We start from the raw sequence: 25,692 nt of genomic DNA, 5'->3' as shown, positions 1-25,692 counted from the left end.
TGAGCAGAGCTTGGTACAGCCCAAATAGTTTTCAGGTTAAGAAAGCCAGAATCTTTGTTCAGCCGCACTTACTGGACAGACTTGGTAGAGGTTACCTGGTGAAGAGCAGCAGCGGCAGCAGCAGCGGCAGCAGCAGCGGCAGCAGCAGCAGCAGCAGCAGCAGCGAGTCTCCTGGGATAACTCAGGTGAGGAGAGCGGACATTCACAAACTCATCCTGCAATCTTATTTGCTGGATAACTGAGTTTATAGGTAAACTCCACAGCTATCATTTTACAGTTTGTCTGGATTGAATATGTGTGCATAATAACAGTTTGAAAACTTCAAAACTAATGGAATTTTGGATTGCTTCTTTTGGTATGTCTAAGGGGGTAATTGTGGATGTCTGACCATGATATTTTTCTGGTGATATCTGCTCAGGGTTTGTTTGTTTGTTTTTTTGTTTGTTTTTTCCATTTCTGGGAGGCTAGTGTAGGAGGGAGACCACATTGTCAGGGCTTTATTCTAGCTTCTGCTGATCCCCAACCATGGACACATTGTTGAAACGCAGGCAAAATCTTGGAGCCACACTCTGTGCACAAGGTCTTTAAGCCTTGGCAATGGGGTGCCTGGACGGTGCACTGCAGCGCAGGAGGGAATGGCTGCAAGATCTTTCCTGTCTGCAGAGCTGGGACCCTCCTGTCCTGGTGACAGGTTGATCTCAGCAATTTTAGGATAGCCTTGGTTTTGTTTTCCTCCGATTTTTGCATTGGTTTAAACTTTGATTTTCAGTTGGGGCTCTCTCCACAACCCTCAACTGCCCTGTTCTTGGGGCTCAGCTGGCCCACTTGACCAGAGCAGGCTGGGGTGAGAAGGGACTAGAGCATTGCAATTGAAAGTTAGTTCTGAGGATTTGGAGCTTGAAATATAGTGAAAAGCATGGAGGAAAATTCAGCAGGTTCTGCCATTCTGACAGTCACTTCTGGCTTCAAGATAAAGTATCCCTTGTCTGTATTAATGTTTTTATCGAAAATCGCCTAATATCTCATTTGCTAATCATTGTTGTGACATTAAGGACGTTTTATAATCTGAAGGAATGTAGAAAAAGAACCTATGGGGGACGGCTAACTGGCATTCCTCTTGCAGTTTGTGTGTCTGTGCGTGTGTGCGCACACACGCGCGTGTGCCTGTATGAATACTTTGGATTTGAATAGCATTCTTTCTTTATCCTTGAGTCCTTAGCAGGCGAGGGAGAAGTCTAAACACTTGTGTCGTCAGGAATAGGTTAAAAAGCAGGCTTTCTGTATCCTTGGGAGTTTTCAGTCCCCAAATTAAAAGCAGAAAAAGCCCCTTTGTGACCCCCAAACAGTGTTTCTTTGATTAGCCTTGATTTGAAATCATCTCACCTTCTGACAGCAATTCAAAAACAAAACTCCTAAGTGCATTCTCGTAAGAAGAGGACAATACACATTTTCACAAGCAATGTCCTGAGGTTTTGTGTTTGCATGCTCCCCCAGCCTCTGCTTTTTTTTTTTTTTTTTTTTTTAAACTGTGGTTAAAAAAAAGAAAAAGACGAGTCAGGAGGTCCAGGTTTTAGTCACTAACTGTGTAACCTTGGACAAGTCCCTTTACTTCCCTGTAAAAGCAAGGAATTGGACTAAGCAATCTACCTCTAAGAGTCCATCTAGTGTAACATTCTAGAAAAATTGAAAGTAGGTTTCTGAAAGGCTGTAAAATTAGAATTATAGGATGGGCTTATTCAAGCCAAGAGGGGGAGAAAAGGGTTAGGGGGGCAAATCAGCCAGAATGGAGAGGTGGAACAGAGGGGAGGTACTAAAAGGCAGAGGGGCCATTTTACATTGGTCTTTTGAATGTTTGTGAGTGTCTTATATGTGATTAAATATCCTCACTTCCCAATAAGGACAAAAAAGAGATTTGATTTGCTCAAAACAAGTGTTTCCTAATACTACTGCTCTACATTGGTCTTCTCCGTAATAGTTAAAAAGCACGTTCATATTCCTAATTTTGTTAGCTGTCCCCAATAACACCCTGAGGTGAATGGGGCAGCTATTTTAGTCCCATTGCTCTTATGGGGAAACTAAAGGACAGAAATGTTATTTACACTAAATGATGGTATTTGGGACTTGACACTGGATCTCCTGACTACCTGTGCTCTTTTTAGGATTTTGAATTTTTTTTTTTTTTTTTGATAGAGGTCTGCAACAATGTAATGAAAGGAAATTGTGTTTTCTGTTTTTCTTGGAATTTCTTTGAACAGAGTCTTCTCTCTGGGCAGAGTAGATGTGTCCTATATAAGGTTGGGTCATACGACTTTTGTGGGGGCTTCCCTTGTAGCCCAGTCGGTAAAAGAATCTGCCTGCGGCACAGGAGACCTGGGTTCAATCCCTGGGTTGGGAAGATCCCCTGGAGAAGGAAATGGCAACCCACTCCAGTATCCTTGCCTGGAAAAATCTCATGGACAGAGGAGCCTGGTGGGCTGCAGTCCATGGGCTCGCAAAGAGTCAGGCACAACTGAGCGACTAACACTAACACTTCAGACCTCAGGATATCTGGCCAACTGTTTGAATCAGAACAGCCATATGTTCCCCACAGCAGACGTGTGCCCACAGGTGTGGCTATGCCTCTGCCTGTGTAGACCCGGAACACACTCTTCTGTATAACATGCGGATGCTGGATTTTTATTAATTCTCCTTCTCCAAGCCCTGTTTCTCTCATCCCACACAGCTGCAGGAGTGAGGATAAGGGGTCACCCACTGTGCTGAAAGTGGCTGTGACTTCATGTCAGGGCAGAGTCAAGTCTTGAGTGTTCAGTTTGCTCTGAAAACACCTAATTGCTTTGACCTCCAAATTTTCCCCAAGTAGAGCACATGGGGAAAACTGGGGGAAAAGGAGAAACCAGCCAGGAACAACACCCTGGGGGCCCCCTTCCCTCCCTCTCTCTTTTCCTTAAATACCTTACCCTCCCTTCTCACTCATCCCAATCAAAACCAGTTTATAAACTGCAGACTGGATTTCTCCTATCAGATCATCACTCTTGAATAAACTGAGAAGAATACACTTCTTAGAGCAAAATCTGGTTTCTATTCTAAGGCTGACCCACAGGTAAAGAACAAGTGATTTTCCTCTTAAGAGTTTGTCCAGCTGCCCAAGCTTTCCAGTCCAGGGAGCAGCAAAAGCTCCCTCTCCTAAGTGCGACCTCGTGTTCTACGTGGCAGGCTCCCTCAATTTCCCTTGGCAATTCTGAACTCACCACACCCTGGGGTGTGGAGGAGCCCTGCTCAAACAGAACTGCTGAAGACCATTATCTCAATACAAAACTCCACACTCTTTTTCACCCAGCCTCCCATAATACTAGCCCTCTGAGACGCAAGGTCCCTCTTCTTTAATGCTAACGTTCCCTTCATTCCCTTCGTTAGCTGGAGGCTCTCTTTCGTTGATATTCAAAGCAGCCCCAGCTTTGATTCTGTTTACCGACTTTCCTACATGTGGTCTTTAACCTAGAGGCTCCCTGGCTTCACAGCTCGATGCAGCAAGTTAGCAAAGAAGGAACATTCCCTTCTCCACTCTCTTATGCCCTGACAGGGCAAGTTGTTGATGATGAACCCAACTCAAGTTTCTGAGTCTCTGAAAGTTTTCTGAGATGCAATGGGATGAACCCTGGGATGTGAAGGGTTCAGATTTTCCCATGCTTATCAAACCATGGAAATAAAGGGCCTTTTCAATATTCACCACGGCAATAAATTCTAGGCAGAGTGCCTCAAAGTTAGGTATCATGTTTGCTTTGGAGGGTTTTCCTCATCTGAGCTAAAAACAAACAAACAAACAAAACCCCTTCTTTAAGAAAGCAGTGAGCAAAGGAAGCAGTGTGGTGTGATAAAAGTCAGTACACTAAATCTGGTGTTACAGAGAGCCACCATTTTCTAGCTGCTCCTTGTTTGAGCAGCCATTTCTGAAGATACAAAATGAAGGACCCAGATAACATCTACTAAACTGAGCTACCATGAAGGGAATATGAGCTGAAATGCACCCATCAAGCAATAATTTGCCACACAAACATGAATTTTCTCCATAAGGCATTCATCCATTCTACAAATATTTCCTGATGGTTGTGTGCCTAGCTCTGTGCCAGGCAGTGAGAGGGCTTACAGTGTATATCTTGCATTTATGGAGCCCTCTCTATGTATTCAAAAACCTGTACACTAACCATCTCATTAGGGACAGCCACGGAGTAAGGAGGATAGGATAAATAACCCCACTCCCCTGATGAGAAAATTGAGGCACAAAGAAACCAAGGTCACAACAAATGGAATATAATTATCCTGCTGCTTAATCAGAAATTGGGGTAAATTCTAGTCTGCAAGTCCAACAGGACGTGGGACTACAATTGTACTCTAACCAGAACCAGTCAAAGTTGAGGCTGGTAGCTTGATTTTCCTTATTTCCTGTGCTCCTCCAGAATACTTGTGCCCTCACTCAAAGGCCTGAATGATCTGCACCAGCTGTACATCCTGCCTCTGATAAAGTCAACTGGGATCATACCAGTTTTGAAAAAATTAAACTTGATCTTCTTTTCAGTTGATGCCATTCCTGTCTGTAGACAGGCCCTCTTGATATAATGGGGATTCCATTTGCAGGTTCCTGCCTGCCTCCCCAGTTGACCGACTAAAAAGGGAGACTGGCAGGGGCAGAGGGCCTTCCCAAGAACAGGAAATACTCATTTATCCAAAATGTTCAGGGACCAGGAGGCTCTAGCAAACTAAATATCTTAATTGCCCCAGACGACCCCCCATTTGTGGTCCCCAGCCTCTGGCAATCCACCCAACCTTCCAGGAAAACCAAGATGCATAGTAGTGTTTGTTATAAATTTGAACACACATGAAAATTGGGATCCATTTGTAAAAGGCTCCAGAAGGGAACCTGGGCACACATTCAGATTGGCTCTGATGCTGCTTAACAGAAAAGTATTACTGATACCATCCAGGATTTCACATACAATGAAATATACATTAATATTTCAAGCCTATAAACAGACTTAAACCTGAAGACTGAAAACATTTTGGTATTTGCAGTGTCCTATAGCCTTCCATTTGAAAAATAATTGCCAATAAATAAGTACCGGTGGAAAGACTGATTATTTTCAGCTTCTTAGTCCTTGGCTTCAGAGAAAGGGTAAGTTTGTTTACATATACTGGAGGTTGCAAATAACATCAAATTAAAGATTTTTTATGGTTTTCAAATAGGGAGACTTCTTCACCAGTAAGGCATTTCAAAGTAATGCTGAAGGAACACAAAATGAGATAAAGAGGTCTGATTAATATTACACTTGTATAAAATAGCAACTGCCTCATTATTAACTAAGTTTTGAACTGTGCTACTACACAGATACTCTTGAAAGAGCTAATTAGCTTCCCGCCAAATCTGGCCCATTTTTTAGCAGATACTCTGACCTTAGCCTGATTCTTTTGTTTCAACTCTCATGTAATCACAGAATGTAGACACAGTTACCCTTAAAATAAATTTTTGAAATATTTGGTGCCATATAAATTTTACATCCCTGCACATTTAAACATTGACTGTCATGAGAGGATCATTAAAATCACTACAAATATATCTTTGTGAATCATGAAAAGGCATGGAAAACCCTGCTATTTAAAATCAAATTTGCCTTTCAAATTACCCTCATAATAAAAACCAGTTGTTAGGGACATCTGAGTGTGGGGCACTCTGATAGACATTGCCTAAAGAGCCACTGTATTAATTCTCTATTTAGCCATGATTATTTTTTTCAGAAAAGAAAGCAACAGTGTATTGCCAAGGGATAAGAATCTATAGTTGACCGAATTAGTATAATTGAATTTTAGAGTCTGCCTTTTATTGCAGGCAAATGATTGCACAGTAGACTTTTAAGAAGAAAGACACATGCAAACCTTCTATCTTTCCTTGTCTTTGCAGGCCATCTGCTGAGCTCTGTTTCCTGTGTTCGTCTCCCTGGCCAGTAATAATGCGGAACTCTTTAATGATAAGAGGAAAGGAATTGTGTAAAAGGGCTTGTTAGAAGTGAAAGGGGCTCTTTCTCCCCCTCAAGCACAAAGTGTGTGGCCCTTCGAGGCACCAAATTATTCTAAACATACTCAAGTTATTTTTTACCCTTTTCTTCAAATTTGGAATTGTTCTGTGATTGAACTTGTCTCTGCCAGTGGAAAATGGAAGATTTCCCTTTAAATTATAATGACTCCTGTTTAACTCTCAATCTTAACATTTATTATCTATTTTTCCAGTAAGATTGTTAAAGTGCATATTAACCCATTTGACAGATGAGGAAACGGAGACCTGGAAATGATTTGGATGCCTTACCCCAAGCCCCAAACTAATTTGTTGCAGAGTCTGAGATCTTCTTTCCTTGAAAATGGTGACTTCTCCTCTAAAACTAAACTCAAGTTGCCTAGATCCAGGAATAAATCACTGGGATGGCATCTGTTGGTCTAATCTCAGATAATCTTTCAAAAACTTGAGAACTTCTTCCCTCAATAACAACAATTTTCTCATTCTAGACTTAGTTTGACATTATGGGTCCTCCTCTGAAGTTCTTCAAAAACCAGAAGTACCAGGAACTGAAGCAGGAATGCATCAGGGATGGTAGACTTTTCTGTGATCCAACCTTCTTGCCTGAGAACGATTCACTTTTCTACAACCGACTGCTTCCTGGAAAGGTGATATGGAAACGTCCCCAGGTAACTTTGTGGTTTCAATTCCTGTCTCCCTCTTGATCTCTTTCATCATAATTCTACTTGATTCACTGTTTCACTCATACAGCCCACTGCGTATAGACCAATTTAGCAGACAACTTTAATTTTTATAACATAGTATCCTTTTTATGTTTTTAGAGCACAGAAAAATTGAGAAGAAGGTGCAGAGATGTCTCATTTAAACACTACCTCTCAGAGTGGTACTTTTGTTACAACTGGTGAATTTACACTGACACAGCATTATCCCACGTAGTTCATTCTTTACCTTAGAGTTCACTCCTAGTATACATTCTAGGGGTTTGGACAAATGTATAGTGACATACATCCATAATTCTATATATTAGAATATTTTCACTGCCCTAGAAATCCCCAGCAGACAACTTTATAATGAGAAGTTTTATGGATATGGGCTTCTGACTCTAACATGAGGAATCTTGAATTTTAATCACATTGTATCAGATTTAGTAATTTAGAAAGAACCAAAAGAGAGAGATACTGTTCTTGTTTTCTTTTGGAAGTTCATTTGAGTAAATATGGTAACTCAAAAAGCTCTACTCTCATCTCTTTACTGAGTTACCACTCATGGCAACTTCAAGATAATCTCAGACCAGTAAGGAGAAAACTCCTTATATAGGCTTGTTAGTCACTCAGTCGTTTTCGACTCTTTGTGGCCCCATGGACTGTAGCCCACCAGGGTCCTCTGTCTATGGGATCCTCAGGCAAGAATACTGGAGTGGATTGCCATTTCTTTCTCCAGAGGATCTTCCCAACCCAGGGATTGAACCCTGGTCTCCTTCATAGCAGGCAGATTCTTTACCTTTTCTTTACTCTTTATATAGTGAGCATAAATGAAATGAACTCAACAGGAACAAGATGGAGTTTGAACTGGGGGAGGGAGGCTTCTTTGCTGCTCTTTAGATATCGTCATCTGCATCCCCCACTATTAGCAACGTGGGATCCAAGTAAGACTGTAGTTCTCTCATCACTTATTAATAGTTACTATGGTTCTCTGTGGAGCATCTGTAGATGGTATCTCTAAAGCAAGTGTCAGAATCCCTTCAAAAGTCCTATGTGAGCAGGAGGTCAATCTATAAAATGATAGGATGATCACATTTAGAGAATAAATAATAACCTGGTTAAATCTAAAGAGTCTACCAAGATAGAAGGATATTCAATCTGGGCTCCTTCCCAAAGTGGGTGACCAGGTATACAGGTTACTTAGGGTTGTTATGAAATGCAAATTCGAAGACCTTCACAATATCCTGAAGACCTTTTGATCTTATTTCATGATTACACCTTTCTGTGCATTATTGTGGAACCATCTCAGTCAGCAACTCAAGATTTGCGTTCTTCAGTGAACAAGCTATCACTTTTTAGTGTCAATTTCCACAACTTGAACTCCTAAAAGGGATTCTTGCATGAGCTACTTCACTTTATGTAGGTTGCCACCAGGGGGTGCCAAGACACATGGATCACTTTAAGTTGCTTGTCTTCTAGATCATTCAAAGGCATGTCTCTGTTTTTGCCCATAAAGTATGATAGCCATTGAGAATATGACTTGGAGAAGTTCTCTCCATCAGAAGAAAGATTACAACCCCTGCTGGGTTTCTATGCCTCCAGTTATTGACACCCTTGTAGATCACTGACCTACCAACAAATCTGGAAAACATGAGCAGAATTCATTACCCACACATTCAGTATAGAGAGAGGTAAGTTTTTTCCCCAAAAACACATGAAGAAAATAGAAATATGCTGTTTGAGAGCCACTCTGGATGGTGATAATCAGGGCCATCACTCTTTTTTGATAACTGTCTATGAAATAAGGGAGGTCAATAGGGTAGAAGTAGCTGAAAAGAAAGCAGGAAATTGAGGGAGGTTTTCTAGGGGAGGGTGTCTTTTACAAATAGGACAGACTTGAACATATTTATAAGCTAAGGAGGAAATAGTAAAGTAGAAGAGGTTAAAGACTCGGAAGAAAGAAGGGATAATGAATAGGGGTGAGGTTCCGGAGGAGGTGGCAGGGGATCTGATGGGCCATAAAATCACAAGCCAACATGAAGCCATTCCCCAGTTGTGAACCAAACCAGCAGTGCTTCCTGTACTGGCCCATCTTTAGACACATCCTCCCCACTCTTTCCTGGCTCAGACTTTTGTCCTTTGCCTTCATCTTTCAAATTCTGTGGATTGAGTCCTAAAAACTTAAATAACCAAGGCAATAGTCCATCTTGCCTCTGAGGTAAGCAATACTCCTTCGAAGGTGAGGGAGTGTCAGAAAGAGAAGGGAAATGGGGATCGTAGCACTTGGCTGCTATTTGCCCAAATACTGTGTTTGGAGTTTTCGATACATTTTTTAAAATGTCATACTAATTTGCTATGGCTTAGCAAGGTAAGTGGTGCTTCCCTGGTAGCTCAGTGGTTAAAGACTCCACCTGCAATGCAGGAGATACACTGTCCTGGAGAGGACATGGCAAACCACTTTAGTATTCTTGCCTGGGAAATCCCATGGACAGAGGAGCCTGGTGTGCTACAGTCCCTGGGGTCACAAAAAGTCTGGAAATGACTTAGCAACTAAACAACAACAGCAAGGCAAGGTAGGTATTTAAAAATTCACTTTGATATAATTCTTTTTTCCCAGTGTAAAAAAGAAAGGTAGATACTATGTTCATTTTATTGATGAAGAAACTGTGTCTCAGGAAGAAGGTAAGAATTTTCCCAGGTTCAGACTGCTAACAAGCTGGGACTTGAATCCAGGTTTGACTCCAAAGCCTATATTAGTTTTTACTCAACCACACTGCCATGTAGGGAACATAGATTTGCTTGTGTGTCTTTTGATAAAATACATAGCTTCCCTCCAGTGAGTTCTCACATTCCTCCTCACCATGTTGATACTGCACATCCATTAATTGACCAATACCCTCTCTTTTGAGAGCATACTCTGAGCTTAGTCTTTATTCAGCCCAAAGGGAGAGTCAGTTGAGAAATATTTATGTAGCACTTACTCTATGCCAGCCTCTATGCAAGATACAGACAAGATCTGAGATGAGGGACTCCCATTATAGCTGAAGAGATAGATACTGAGCTAGCAAAGAGTTAAATAATAAATGAATGCTGGATAGAGGAAATGCTATTTTAGGCATACAGACAGTAAATCAACATAGGGTTTTGAAGAAGGGGAGATCATGGTGGATTGAAGTGGTTGGGGAGGGGGCCTCTTGCGGGGAGGTGGGGGGAGTAGGGGAAGAAACAAAGCTCTGGACCACCATCTGAATCTTCAAAAAGCTGGAGAGTAGTTTCCAGTCAGAGTGGAGGCCAAGCCTGTGGTCAAGAACCACGTCAAAGTTCTCTGGCCTCCCATTAGGAAAGCTGAGAGACAGCCCTAGGCCTCTCTAAATTGGCTCAGAAAGACCCAACGGGTCGTTGGACTCACTGCCTCGTTGGCAAGCAGGGTTGTTTTTTGAAGACTCTAAAAGGGAATAAGCACGATTAACCTGATATTTTCTGTCTCTTTCCCCTCCCGGCTTGAACAGCCTCCGTGTCTGTAAACATCACTGCTAATTGAACCAACCAACTGCAGTCAAGCCCCACCATCCTAGGGCAGGATTGAGCTCCTCTTTATCCCGCTTGCCACTTCTCTGCTGTGTCCTGAGGAGCCATTTTAGATGGACAGGGATTGTGAGAAGGTTTTTGCAATTGTTCGATGCCAGTCTATTGGCCCATATCTTCCAGAGGAAAATCCTCCTCCTTAAGGCCTCCATTGGTCTAATGACCCCAGCTACTGGCCTTGTTTCCTGGGTACACAGGTATATTCCCTGAGACCTGTATTCCTGGGCTTTCCTGTCCTCCTGGACCTTAGAAAATTCAAAGAGCTGAGTTCTACTGAGTTACCATGTGATCCTAAAATGGCAGGTAGGATTTTTAGGCTCAAATCTAACCACCAAATTCCCACAGAAAGTCTCTTCTCCAGCTCCCTCCAGCCACTCTCCCCTCCAACCCGCCTCTGGCTTTTTTTCCTGACTGACTCATACCCTACTACAATCGTGTCCTCGAGTCAGACTCAACTAATCTCTGACTAAAATGGAGCAAGACCTTGTAGGAATTTGCACAGCCAGTGGTGGGAGAAGGCACAGCACCTGCACAAGATCTGTTAGCTCTCCTAGTCAAGTTTTGAGTTCACCCTCCACTACCATTGACCTTGCCCAGGTCTTCCACCAGGGAGTACCCTCCCTGGGGGCCATTTTACTACCTTGTATGGGAAGAGGCTGATGAAGTTCTGTATTAAAGCAAAGGTGGGAGGAATGGAAGGAAAAGGAGGAGAGGAGATTTTAGAAGTTGAATACACAAGCCTCGGTGGTAGATTACATATGGTGGTGATGGTGGTTTAGTCACTAAGTCATGTGCGACCCTTTTGCAACCCCATGGACCATATCCCACCAGGCTCCTGTGCCCATGGGATTTCCCAGGCAAGAATATTAGAGTAGGTTGCCATTTCCTTCTCCAGGGGGATCTTCTCAACCTAAGGATTGAACCCATGTTTCCGGCTTTGCAGACAGATTCTTTACCGACTGAGCCACCAGGGAAGCCCAGATTACATATGAGGGACCAGTAAAGGAGGAAACATATCTCTCTGTGCTAATAGAAATTTCCAACACCCAGTTGAATGTAACACTTTTGTAGTGTAGTTTGGGCCTAGACTGCTCATGAATTCCTTTTTCTTCCCGGAGATCACATCCCTTTACTTGAATAGTCCTAAGTGTTTTTAGCTGTTGGCACAATCAAAGGGAGTTGAATAGGCCCGTACTCTTACCATCTTTCCTATTTATATTAGATTCTGAATTAAAAAACAAAACACTAACAGCTTTAGTAAAGTATAATTTATATATCATAAAATTTAGAAACTTTATCAAAGCTATGATTTTTAAAAAATTTACAGCTATGTAAACATCACCACGATCCAGTCTTAGACCAATTGCATCATCCCAATACAATCCACTGTGTACATTTGCAGTGAGTAAAACCCTCCTATTCCCAGTCATAGGCAATCACTAATACACTTTTGGTTTCTGTTGGTAAAACATTCTCTTCCCATTCCTAGATTTGCCAATTCCAGACATTTCCCTTAAAGTGGAATCATAAAAGTAAGTCGCTTCTTTGATTAGCATAATATTTTGAAGGAACATCTATGTTGTAGCATGTACCTGTTTTGTTTTATTCCCATTGCAGATACACAAATTTTTCCCAATAAAGCAATTTAGTATTTACCCCTGGAGTCTCCTTGAAGTAGTCTGAAGGTTTAAAGAAGATAATTCTGTACTGACTTGCTTGTCCAGTTTGAAAGTGGAAGTTCAACTTAAGGTATTATTCTACAGCTCCATATTGAATTTTCCTTGGAGGCAATAGGAAAGAAGAGAATGTTTTACTGATGATAAGATCTTCATGCAGAAGCAAAACTCCCCAGGAAAGTGAATTCCTTGAGCAGAGGAGCCAACATTGGCCCCTGAGAAGAGGTCCACCTACATGTTGTGTCTGGAGATGGTACAATTTTCTAAGCATAAGATAACTGCTTGAACTAGCTGGTAAAGCCCTTGCATCCTGAATGGCAACCCTAGGCCTTTCAGGATGACTTAGAATCCTAGACTTACTCGTAATGTACCTACTACAGGGCTAGCCTCATTTCTAAGTGTCCACACTGACCCCAGCCCCACAGGACTGCTAGACAGCCTGTAGCGCTTTTGAAAGTGCCCCTGTTCTTCTGGCCACTGGTTTTCTAGGCAGCCTTTCACTTTACTGTGGTTCTTGAGGTTTACCCTGGACCTCAGTGTTTATTGTCAGCAAATTTCACCTGTGTAAAAAAAAAAATCACTAAACATGTGGATGTGGTAAGTGCCATATAGAGTGTGAGGGGCTCCAAAGCTTATAATGGTAAGCCCCCTTCTCCCCCGACCCGGAGGAGTCTGGGAGGGGAGACGAGGTGAGGACAATGAGAGCGTCTTTCAGTGCTCAGATAAGACAACATATTTCCTAGAGATGCTGCTTTGCTTGTAGAAGGCTTTGGCTCTGGGATGCAGAGAACATTCCTAGACTTACTCTTGGTGCTTGACTTCCTAGTTGTGTGTTTTCCTGCTAAGAAGTGATTTGCCTTGACAAACAGCCCAGTTCCAGGATCATGTTGAGTACGCCAACACAGCTGGGAACCATTAGGGGTTCAGCAATCTTCCCTACTTCTCAAGCCACCCAAATATGTGACTGTGTGAGCTGTGACCTCTCCTCCAACTCCACTCCCTACCATTTCAGCAGAGCTTGGGCTAACATGTCCCATCTGCACTCTGCATCTCAGCTTTGACTTACAGGAAAATTTCTCCAGCCTTTCTTCCTTACCCCGACAGGAATTATACCCAGTTGTCCAAATCGAGGGGAAAATGCAATAAGAAGCCATTTCATTGTTTTCAAATTTGTCACCATAAAGTCCACTTGGCTGTAGATTTACATTGGCTCATTACCCTTTACCCTTTCTACCTCCTTAGCTGTTTCTAGTCTTTCACTTCCTTAAAGAGGTAAAAAAAAAAAAAAGTGGCTTGATAAAAATGTTCTCCCATGTTTCACATCATGGTGCTGACATAAATAAGAGTTTGAATCATATTTAGTGGATGAGGTTGAGGAGATTAAAGCTCATTGGTAATATTATATTTAGCCTGGAACCAAAAGCTAAAACGTCTTAAGCCAGTCTTCCAGAATGAGGGAGAGCTTTTCGGTGAGCATTAAGCAGAGACATAAAACCCTGGGATGGATGACAGAGAACTGGTTGTATTTCCACCCCTGAAGAACTGCACAGTATTATCTTTTACATGGTGGCCATTAATAAACTTAAAGGAAAAAGGATGGACTAGTTGATGTTTAGAGGTTCTTTATCTGTATGTGAGGAACCTAAAGCTTTAATCCTAGGTCTACTAACTAGCTGAATGCCAGGAGGGGTGAGTTACTGCTCTTCTCTGAGCCTGTTTCCTCATTTGTAAAATAAACAGGTTGACTAAATAGTCTCTAAATTCCTTTCAGGCTTGACAGTCTATGGACTGTTAACTTATTTTTTTAAACCCATTGTTAAATAACCACCCATCATGTATGAAGAGTGGTGAAGTAAAACTGGGGCATGGGCCAGTTTATGAGAGGAAATGGAAAATAAGGTGAGAGGTTTTTTTTGCCCAAATATATATTCTCCCATGATTACACATAGCTTTACAAATGCATGCATGTGCTCTCTCTCTCACACACACACACGCATACACACACACTGTATATAAAATAATCACCTTCAGATTAGTCAACAAGAGAATAATTATACAGTGCCTCTATTTGAGTTCTGCTTCCATATCTCTTTGCTTATTTATATGATCCTTTAGGTCTTAAATAGAAGTTGACATGCCAAAAGTGTTTGCTGAGCCTAGATCCCTGCTATGAATGAAAGCCTTGTGGAAATTCAAGACTAATGTGACCACAACCACTAATAACTCTACACAAAACCAGCAAGTAATTTGCCTTAATAACCTAAAAGCACACTTTTCCACATATCAGTGTTCACATTACTGATTTTTCATGCTAGGAAATTATTATATGCATTATCTAAGTCCAGGAAATCATGGTATAACTTTTCATCTTGCTCTGCATAAAATGGTAATGCATAGCTCAGAAAGGAAAAATTGGGTTTCGTTTCATCTTAGAAAGGGCAAAGGAACAAACAGAAGAGAAAGAATATCAAAACTGAATTCACCCAACACACCTGCTCTATGCTCCATAAGTGGAAAAAAACAGGCAGTTCCTAACTCATGAAAAAATTTTGTCTTCTTCTAAGACAAAAAAGTAATGATGAGACACCTAAAAAAAAAGGCCAGAAAATACAAAGTTGACAACCCACCTAACTCTCTCCTTTTGGCAAAAGAATGACCAATTAATCTTCAGTTTGGTCTTGTCCTTGCCCAGAATGTCTGTTCCTTTCCAGAGTTATTTTGGCTTTTAAAGAATATATGGAATGTTTCATTCTGTAGACCAGACCCTTCATCAAAGAGAATTATGTCCATTAAAAAAGACTTTTGAGAACCAGAAAAATATAGATGTTTATTTAATAATTGTTTAAAGGATATATGTCTAGATTTTCTTTCCATTTGAGACTAGGATTTATTTCTGCTGGGTAAGCAGAATGTCAAGGTACTGGCCAAAGGCCTCCTCCACGAAGCTGTCTCCATCTACCCAAGACTTCATTGGTATTTCCTGCCTTTGAAGTCTCCAAGGGCTGATACTCTGAGTCACACAAATGTGTCTTCAATTATATGGTGTCATGTATGTGGCTATGCTTCTGTCCATGCCTGTCTCTCTACTCATTATACATCCGTACCACTCCTGTGTCCAATTGCTAACTCTAGTCATTCTTAAGGCTTCAAACTGAGCATTGCCACTGATATTCAAATTATTCCACCTCCCACCAGGGAAACGTGGGGATCTTTCCTTCAGGCATTGGTTATACTCTGAAAATGACTCTATTACTTTGTGTTGTAATTGTATTATTTGGGCCTCATTTTCCTCCTTGCAGTGGGAATGGCACAGCTAATGATATATTAGGGAAAGACACATACACCCCTAACAAATACTGCAGCCAGTCTGTTCAGCATCCCTTGGAACATCCACTGGAGAAAAAGAGTGTCTGTTGAAGTGCTCCTCAGAACAGTCTATTACCACCTGCTATTAGTGCTGCTGCCATCTGTATTCATCCAAGGATGTAGGGAAATCTAGTTGCCATGGAGACCACTGTTGCCTTTGCTTTTTATTAGGAATGGATTTCATATATAAGGTCTCCTAACTAATTTTCCTAGAGAGGGAGAAGCATTAATGTCCACCTCCATCAGACCTTGTCTTTTAAATGCAATCACCCTTCCAAGTACAGGCACTTCAGGAAATCTCATCCTGACAAATAGGATCAAAATGTAATGTGCTAATCCCTTGCTCTCCTCTTTACAAGCTGGCCGCTGCTGCAAAAACCATGTCTGAGGGCACCAGCACATTTCATCCTGTCTCATTCTCACTCTCTCCTTCCACCCCCTCACATAACCCTTTTCCTGTGGCTTGATGATCTACTGCTTTGTGTTTGTTCTCATAACCCCACAACCTTCCCTTTCTCCCACCCATGGAAGTCCTGGTTATCTTTTGATCTTACCTCATCTGTGAGGTCTGTCCTGGGCAGCTGAGCTCACACTGTCTGATGGGAAACACATCTCGGATTCTTAGAACCAACTGTTGTATCCACAGGACATCTGCGATGACCCTCGTCTGATTGTGGGCAACATCAGCAACCACCAGCTGACCCAAGGGAGACTGGGGCACAAGCCAATGGTCTCTGCATTTTCCTGTTTGGCTGTTCAGGAGTGTCACTGGACAAAGGTATTCTTCCTTCTGCAGGACCTCACTTGGCTTCTACCTTCTTGTCTTCTTTAGTAACTTTAGGAAAAGTCAGCTCGTAACTTTCTTTGTTTAATTCCTGAAGTCAGAAGTATTCACGATTGGAGGTGATTTTCCTTCATTTTATTATGACGAGTTTCACAAATACAGAAAGTTGAATGATTTTTACAGTCAGCATCCATTGACTCACCTGCGTTCCACCATTAACATTTTGCTCTATTTGCTTTGTCACACATACTAGTTGATCTTTTGTCCACTTGCAGTACTTTGACTCAGTAGCTCTGCATACTTACACTCTCTGTACCTAACTGGGGTAAAAAAAAGCCCACTGGGAGCCAGGAATTCACTGACAGATATGAATAAAAGAAAAGGTGAGAAAGATGGAAATATATCCTTGAAAAGTTTCTAATAAATTATTAAGAGTACAAAATTTCCTATGACATTTAGGCAGAGTTCAAGGCAATGAAGTGTTGATTTGGGACAAAGGTAGAGCATTTGCTTCAGAAAAACAATTTTAGAAGCTGAAAGTGTAATTGAATTTTAAAAGGAGACTCTCCAAAATGTAATTTTATTCAAGGTGTGAATAAAATCTATCATCTATAGAATCTGCAAAGGGGCCTTGTGTTTTGAATAATTTTTGCCTTTTAAAATGCCTTGTTTATAGGGCTGAATATGCAGCCATGAATATGTTTGTGTAGACAGTTTCTCATAATCTACTTTGTAGATTATCTGTGGGAAATAATAAGCCACAACTTGCTGCCCCCTGTGATCCTGAGTGTATTCAGGGCAAGCATGGTAATACTATTCTCAGCAAAACTGAACTGGGGAAGCAAAAATTGTGGGGAAAAAAAGCCCTACCAGGGACTTCCTAACTTAAACCCAAGCCAAATGTATTTGGTGTGCTTTCTGTTGCCCCATGAATTTTCCAGAAGTCAACTGTAATCTCAATATCTGGATATGGTCTGGTGAATAAAAGTTGACTGATTGAATGTTCTTATGTTTCCAGACAATCCCCAACTATAAGGAACAGGAATGGGACCCTCGAAAAATAGATAAATATGCTGGGATATTTCACTTCCGGTTCTGGCATTTTGGAGAATGGACTGAGGTGGTGATTGATGACTTGCTGCCCACCATCAATGGAGATCTTGTGTTCTCCTTCTCCACCTCCATGAATGAGTTTTGGAATGCCCTGTTGGAAAAAGCTTATGCCAAGTAAGGAGGCGGGGGGTTGACTAGTCAGTGGTCAGGCTACACAAGGGAAGGAAGGTCATATTCATCCTTGGGAACTCAGACTCATGCTCTCCCAGCTTAGCCTTGGGTGGGATGTCAGGCAGATCCAAGGCATTGCTTTGGACCTGGGACTGGCCCTCCATAATTCTAGATGAGAAAGAAATAAGCTGTTCCAATTTCCATTAAACCCCTACTGCTCCCTCAGAAAGATGCCCCCTTTCTGAGGCTTATCTAAGGATCACATGACATTATGGCTTCAGATTTCTTTCTTGTCTAATATTTACTGGTAGAAAGAAGTTTCACGCGTGGACTTAGATCAACATAGCCTAAGCCTAGAAATATGACTATGGTCTCAAAATCTCTCTCCTTCTGTGCATAGAGAAAAGCTAGCTGGTAAGAACTGACTGTGCAAGGAGTGTTCTAATTTTGAGGGAACAAGATGTCCTAGACCTGGAAAAATAATTTTTCAAAGATAAGTTTGCATATTTTCCCCTAGGCTCCTTGGCTGTTATGAAGCCCTTGATGGTCTGACCACCAGTGATATCATTGTGGATTTCACTGGCACATTGGCTGAAACTGTTGACATGCAGAAGGGAAGATACACTGATCTTGTTGAGGAGAAGTACAAGCTGTTTAAAGAACTGTACAAGACATTTACCAAAGGAGGTCTGATCTGTTGCTCCATTGAGGTTTGTACTCATCAGAACTACTCTTTACTCACTTTTGGTGGAGGAGACCATGACAGTGTGGAACATGACCCTAACCCTGGAGATCCAAGACAAGCCACTGTGAAACTCAGAAAGCTAACAATAGACACTGAGCCCTGGTGCAGAGGCTAAGGATATTTAACATATCATCCTTTTGTACCAGTCATTCCAACCTGGCAATGCAGCATTCAAGCAGATATAAATAGCCTCTGCTAAATTATTCCTCCTACCTGTGCTCCTGAATGTGGAGGTTATAGCTGTTTGCTCAAAGAATTAACCAGTCCCACGAAATTTTGATGCTCTTCATATCAATGTACTACCATGGGTCATTAGTATTGTTTGAGTTGTTATATTAAATTATTTGCTTCTTTTCCTTGGCTTGCTTTGTGTCAAGTTAGGCAGCAGGAACACATTTCCATGTACATAAGAGAACTAGTTTCAACCATACTGATGTAAACCAATCAAGGAAGAGGAGGAGCCAAGCCTTGGCTCTCCCAATTCTTGTGTCCTTATGTATGTTTTTTTGTTCTCAGTTTCCTGACCAGGAGGAACAAGAAGTTGAAACTGATTGGGGTCTGCTGAAGGGCCATACCTACACCATGACTGATATTCGCAAGATCCGCCTTGGAGAAAGACTTGTGGAAGTCTTCAGTACTGAGAAGCTGTATATGATTCGTCTGAGGAACCCCTTGGGAAGACAGGAATGGAGTGGCCCCTGGAGTGAGATGTGAGTGGCTTTCTACTTTGATGGCTGCATCCCCCAAACCCTATACTTTCTCCCAATCCCATCCCTCAGGCTACTAGTGGGCTGTCAATGCTTAGTGACATCTGTGGGTCCTTCTCGGGCATGGAGTCTGACTTAGCTGGCAGTGAAACAAAGCTGTCCCAATCCTTATGCATTCCGTTCCTTTGGCATCCTGCTTCCTGTAGGAAGTCAATAGCAAACATACTGGCTTATCCCTTTGTTCATTTGTCTTTAGTTCTGAAGAGTGGCAACAACTGACTGCAGCAGATCGCAAGAACCTGGGGATTGTCATGTCTGATGATGGAGAGTTTTGGTGAGAAGTTTTCTTTACTAAGAGAATTGAGGCTTTCACATGGAACTGCAGGGGTAGGTATTAAGTACCATCTTCATTTCTTTCTCCTGCACTCCTTCCATTCAGGATGAGCCTAGAGGACTTTTGCCGCAACTTCCATGAACTCAATGTCTGCCGCAATGTGAACAACCCACTTTTTGGCCACAAGGAGCTGGAGTCGGTGGTGGGATGCTGGACTGTGAATGATGATCCCCTAATGAATCGTTCAGGAGGCTGCTATAACAACCGTGATACCTTCCTGCAGAACCCCCAGGTTTGAACCAAAATCTTTTTGTTTTAAAGTTATCAAGGCAATATGGCTTTTCTGGTGGCTCAGACAGTAAAGAATCTGCCTGCAATGCAGGAGACCTGGGTTCAATCTCTGGGTCAGGAAGACCCGCTGGAGAAGGGAATGGCAGCCCACTCCAGTATTCTTGCCTGGAGAATTCCATGGACAGGGGTTGCAAACAATCAGACACAACTGAGCAACTAACACTTTCATTTTTCAGTATCAAGGCAATAGGAAGCCAGGTCTCACCTTGGAATGTTTCTGAGACATCAATTCTCCTACTGGCCACTATTGTATAATATTCATCAACCAAGATGAAGAGGGATGGGCTCAGATGCTTGTAAAGCACAGTAGACTGTGTCTTTTTGCAGAGATGTGATTTGGCAACATTATCAAATCCAAGCCACCTCCTCTGGCTGCCTCTCTCTTGGCTCTATTGCTGGGTATGCTTTGACACTCCCTGCTTCCTTGTGATGGTCCTACATTGGAGAGAGAGGATCTGCTCTTTGATGCTTTCTCAGTTCTTTTTTATATCTTTACTGCCTAATTGCTCCCTGGGGTGGACACTTACTATATGTGTCCTCTTTCTCAGGCAGGTGATTCTCCTGAACCCCATCATTATGACTCCGTTTTCTCATCTAGAATCCCAGGTCATTATTCCCAGGATTTGAATCACTACCATATTGATGAACCCATTCCATTCATCTCCCATTACAATGCTATGCCAGGTGACACATTAGAGGTCAACCCCGGGCACACCTCAAAGCAAAATTTACAAACATCCAAAGCCTGAACCTATAATAACCTTGATGCTTTGATCCACAAATATGCTGATGAGCTAGCCCACAGGAGACAAGAATTCTGACTGTACTGCAGCCTTAGCCATGAGTGTTTTCTTTCCATGAACCTCATTGGCAGCCATTTTGAAAGATACTAAATTTGGTGGGCTGCTTTACTTAACTTATACTTTTCTCCTTTCCTTCTACCTTAATTGTCCCTAAAGAGAAGAAAGCTCCTATTACCACCTGCCTTCATTTACAACCCCGGAAATGCTTTAATTGTCAGGCACATATACCAAACTGATGAAATGGGCTTTTTTGGCTTCAGTGTTCAAGTGTCTTCACAGGATAGATCTATGGGGGCCTTGTGAACCTATGATTTTGCATCTGTTTCCTGTTTCCTTCTAGGAGGGAAAGAAAGACACACACACACACACAGAAACAGAGACAGAAACAGAAAAAGAGAGAGATAAAGAGAGACAGAGGCAGAGAGAAAAATAGGAGGCCTTTTAGACCCGGTTCCCAATGGCATGATTCCCCAAATTATGTTTGGAAAGTCTCCAACACAGCCCTGTAGCTTCCCTATAATAGTGATAGCAGAGCATCAATTCACCAAGGAACTGCATCCAACCCCTCCCACAAGTCACACATCTGGGATGGCAAAAAGAGGCTACCTAGGGGAATGCTGCTGTGTCCGGTTAAGTCAAGCAAGAATGCTTTCTGTCTTTATAGATTCTTGATTTTTCCTATGTACAACTTAAAAAATAAGGGGATAATTGGGGGAAAAAAAGACCAAGAGCCCAACCAATAATTTATTAAAAGAAAGCATACCTTGTTTGGAATCAGACGCCTGGGCATGAAGTTGTGTCTCTCAACACCTGCTGAATGCCGTAGGGAGAAACAAACATTAGAATCCACAGTTAGCAAGTCAATGAATTATCCAAGGTTTCATTGTCTGGTCAGTGGCAAAGCCCAGAACATAACCCAAGTCTCTGCTTCGAGAGGTAGAGTTTTCTGCCCTGACATTTGAGCTGACCCAGCTGAAACAAGTGAGTTAACTAAGCTCCTTGGTGGCCTCTTTTCTCTAGTACATCTTCACTGTGCCAGAGGATGAGCACAAGGTCATCATGTCTCTACAGCAAAAGGACCTGCGCACTTACCGCCGCATGGGAAGACCTGACAATTACATCATCGGCTTTGAGCTCTTCAAGGTAAGAATGGGCCTTTGGAGCAGAGACAGTAATGGCAAACAGCGTCAAAATTAGAATGCCTTGGGGTTAAGGGAATTAAGAAAGGTGGAGGGATGAAGCTAGCAAGAGGACCTAGAATCTTCCAAAACCAAAACAAACAAACAAACAAACAAAAAAAACAACTATGATATGAGTGCAATGGAGCATTTCCTTCTCTTGCATTTCCAGGTGGAACTGAACCGCAAATTCCGCCTCCACCACCTCTACATTCAGGAGCGTGCTGGGACCTCCACTTACATTGACACACGCACCGTGTTTCTGAGCAAGTACCTGAAGAAGGGCAACTACGTGCTGGTCCCAACCATGTTCCAGCACGGCCGTACCAGCGAGTTCCTCCTGAGAATCTTCTGTGAAGTGCCTGTCCAGCTCAGGTGCCATTTCCTTGGCCAGCCCTGCCAACTCCTATTCTGGGCTTTGCCTCCAAGTCCTAACCCCATTGGCCCTCTCCCCCTAGATGGATACTCAGAGGGCCAAGTTGTTCAAGTCAGATTTAACTGAAATGATGGCAGGAGAACTATGTCTCAAAAAGGGGTGGTTTGTGAGGAATTCCCCGTTGATGTCTGGGCTTCAGTGCTCTCAGCTGCCATTTAAGGAGAACGAGCCTATAGCCTAAGTTTTTCCGCTTATATTTTATCTTCTGTTCTCTGGCTGACTCTCTGTTCTCTTAAACAGCTGGCCCTCCTCATTACATCTCTCTTATGTTCTGAGTGCTGGGTCACCAAAGCTACCTTTTCACCCCAGCCCTGCCTACTCTGATCTTTATCTTCTGGACCTTAAAGCAAGGGGAAAGGAAAACATACCCATAAAACATAAGCCATGTCTGGGGAGAAATGGGCTAGGCCCCTTGGCATTTCATGTTTTTCAACAACAAGGTCTGCTTTGGCTAGCCTTTCTCCTCATCAAAGGGCATTTGTCATGGATGACGTGTCTTCCTTTTGATGTTCCAGGGAGCTGACTATGGACATGCCCAAGATGTCCTGCTGGAATCTGGCTCGTGGCTACCCCAAGGTTGTCACCCAGATCACAGTGCATAGCGCTGAGGGCCTGGAGAAGAAGTATGACAATGAAAGTAAGAAATGCAGGGGTGTTTGGGAAAGCAAAATGCAGCTTCACTTACTGCATATATGAATAGAAAAGATGGTCACAGATGAGTCTCTCCAGTGGTATTTTCAGTGTAGAAAAGTCAGAATGGCTGTCAACCAAGTTAGGAAAATGGGCTATAGATAAACAAGGTCCTACTGTAGAGCACAGGGAACTATATTCAATATCCTGTGATAAACTATAATTAAAAGAATAGTTAAAAATAATGTATATATATTGTATACATAAAATATATAAATATACATAATATTTAAAGGATTATATATTGTATATATTATATATGTGTATATATATATTTAGAATATATATATATGCATATGTGTGTATATATATATATATGCATATGTATATATATATATAAAGGATTGACAGAAAAGTTTGTTTGGGCTTTTCCATGACATCTTACAGAAAACCCGAACAAACATTTTGGCTATATATATATATATATAAAAAACTGAATCATTTTGCTATATAGTAGAAATTAACACTATGTTGTAAATCAACTATACTTCAATTAAACAGGAGAAAATGGGATATAAGAGTCTTTGGGGGAGGCCTATCTAGTATTCATTTTTATATCCTTCTATAAAATATAGAAAAGAAAAGGAAAGTAGACACCAAAGTCCTAGGTCATTCTACTAACCAGGTGTTATGTTAAAAGTCCCTGAGTAGACTTAGTGAGATCATTTTGACTATCCATGAAGAGGACTTTTCATCACTGCATTCAAAATAATGGTTACTTTGTTCCAGCTGTAAACCCATATTTGATCATCAAGTGTGGAAAGGAAGAAGTCCGTTCTCCTGTCCAAAAGAACACCGTTCATGCCATTTTTGACACCCAGGCCATTTTCTACAGAAGGACCACTGACATTCCTATTATAGTTCAGGTAAGGATGTGAACAGGGACCAGCAGAGTGGCTCCTATTCACTACTAGATACTAGATGATTCCAAGTGCATCACAGATGACTAGGATACAGAGCAAGGGTTATTTGGGGTTATTTGTTTTGTACTCAGATACCTCCCACTAGGCACAATCACTGACTTCTTTATTAATGTCCATCCTAAGCATCTTCTCCTCCACATATTTCATTGTGTCTAGAAACCCACATGCTGTCAGATTCACATGCTAACATAGGCACAGCAAATTCCCATGTAGGGAAGCATATGCCGGTTGACATGGCCCTCAACCTGCTAGGTCAGGATGGATCACTATGGTTTGGCTGTGTTCCCCTGACTTACTGCTTCTGACCATCTGCCAAGTTTGATCCTGAACTCTGCTTTTCATCTCTGCTCTTTGAGGTACTTTTCCCCTACTCAGAGCAGTATTTGGGAAAAGTCCTTGGTTTTTAAATAGCCCTTTCTAAGTCCAGCATTAGGTTCCACATGCCACAGGGGCAGAGTCCAGTGTCACAGAGGGTTACTCACCTTCACTCTGTTGACTTGTCTCTCCAGGTATGGAACAAGAGAAAGTTCTGTGATCAGTTCTTGGGCCAGGTTATCCTGGATGCTGACCCCAGTGACTGCCGTGAACTAAAGTCCCTGTACCTGCGTAAGAAGGGTGGCCCAACCGCCAAAGTGAAACAAGGCCACATCAGCTTCAAGATTATTTCGAGCGATGACCTCACTGAGCTCTAAATGTTCAGCTCCAGGGAAGCCTGACAGAGCTCTTCCATCCTTTCATTTTCTGTCAGATGCTAGATTTTATCTAGGATTCCCAATCTTTTGAGAGAGAAATTCACAGTAATTAACTTTCCTTTTCTTCTGATAAATTCCCTATACCTCTCGATCTGAGTAGCATAAGTAGCTACATAACCTATTTACCTCCAGCAGCTGGACAGGGGGAGGTGACAGTCCCATCTGGAGATTAGACAGATGTTGGCCAAGAAAAAAGATCTCTGGGGCTTCTGGGGGTGAGAGTCGAGCAGGACAACATCAGCCTGGATACTCTACCGATGTCATTGCCGTTTTCAGGTCCCCAATATGTCTCCCCTGTAGGGCATGTTGAGGAAGGGGGAGGGGTGATTGAGGCCAAGCAGGTCTAGCCTGACATCCCAGCTCCTGACTGAACACTAGAGCAGTCCCAGCAGCATTTTACACAGCACCCAGAGTCTGTTCATACGTCCCCAGCCCTTACCACCATCACTACCACCACCATCAGTCAACACCACCATCAATCTCCACCTCTGGAAAGAGTAGTCCTGCCCTAATCCAAGTCACCCCCCACAGTAGGTTTTACCTTCATGTTGAGGAAGCTTCCTAGGTGCTTAATCAAGAGCTAGAGTTCCCTGAGGCTCAGACAGTGGAAAGGGCCCGAGCTCAAGCTCCATGGAAACCAGCTGTGTGCCACAAGAGGGAAAAGTGGAAGAAGCTGCAGTGGGAGACAAAGCCTCGGTCCCCCACCCATCCACACACACCTACACTCACACACGCGCACATGGGCGCGCACGAACTACCGTTCAGGCAGTCAGTGGGCAAGAGGAAAGATGAATAAGGACCACACAGGATCAAAGGATGAAAGAGTCCATCCAGGCATAGTTCAGCTAGTTTGGGGCCCCTGACTGCAATGTGAAACCTCCTGCTGCTGCTAGGTTTACAAACAAGCCCATTGCCCTGTGCCTTCTAATATCATTGGTACTGAAGACCCCATCTGGGGGCTTGAGCCCCCTCAGGCTTCCCAGTTGGGAAGTGTCACTCCCTGGGGGTGTTTATTTGCCCTCTTGTATTTTTTCAGTCCTTCTACAGAATTTTCTCTGAAATGTTCTTCCCTCCACCTCATCTATCAACATTTTACCCCTCCTTCAAGGCCCAGCATAAAAGCCACATCCTCCATGAAGCCTCTCCCCATCCTCCAACCTCCACCTCCTAGAATATCTCAACGCTTCTGCAAATAATGAATACAATGACATAGTTGTAGCCCTTAGTCTAGTTCAGCACGCAATCATTTAAAAAATTATTTTGTAGATTATTTTTAGCTCACTCTTTCCTACCACATTTTTCAGTCTATCTTCTCTACTGCCTCCACCACACTGCCTTACATAATCCAAAGCACAATAAAATTGACATTTAATTAA

The 25,692-nt window shown here is 42.4% G+C and overlaps 1 protein-coding gene across 1 annotated transcript; it reads left to right on the top strand.

Annotated features, from left to right (window-relative positions):
• CAPN6 (calpain 6) lies at nucleotides 1-25,692 on the top strand. The gene is made up of 13 exons (XM_061409464.1): nucleotides 1-185; nucleotides 6,550-6,729; nucleotides 16,036-16,167; nucleotides 17,192-17,400; nucleotides 17,915-18,107; nucleotides 18,659-18,852; nucleotides 19,106-19,183; nucleotides 19,289-19,475; nucleotides 21,358-21,480; nucleotides 21,688-21,890; nucleotides 22,467-22,588; nucleotides 23,371-23,507; nucleotides 24,074-25,692. Exons 2-13 carry the CDS (start codon nucleotides 6,565-6,567, stop codon nucleotides 24,254-24,256), a joined length of 1,926 nt encoding a protein of 641 aa, XP_061265448.1. The 5' UTR covers nucleotides 1-185; nucleotides 6,550-6,564; the 3' UTR covers nucleotides 24,257-25,692.

Source organism: Bos javanicus, chromosome X (assembly GCF_032452875.1).
Source record: "Bos javanicus breed banteng chromosome X, ARS-OSU_banteng_1.0, whole genome shotgun sequence".
NCBI classification, from domain to species: Eukaryota; Metazoa; Chordata; class Mammalia; order Artiodactyla; family Bovidae; genus Bos; species Bos javanicus.
This window is presented reverse-complemented; position numbering and strand designations above follow the sequence as displayed.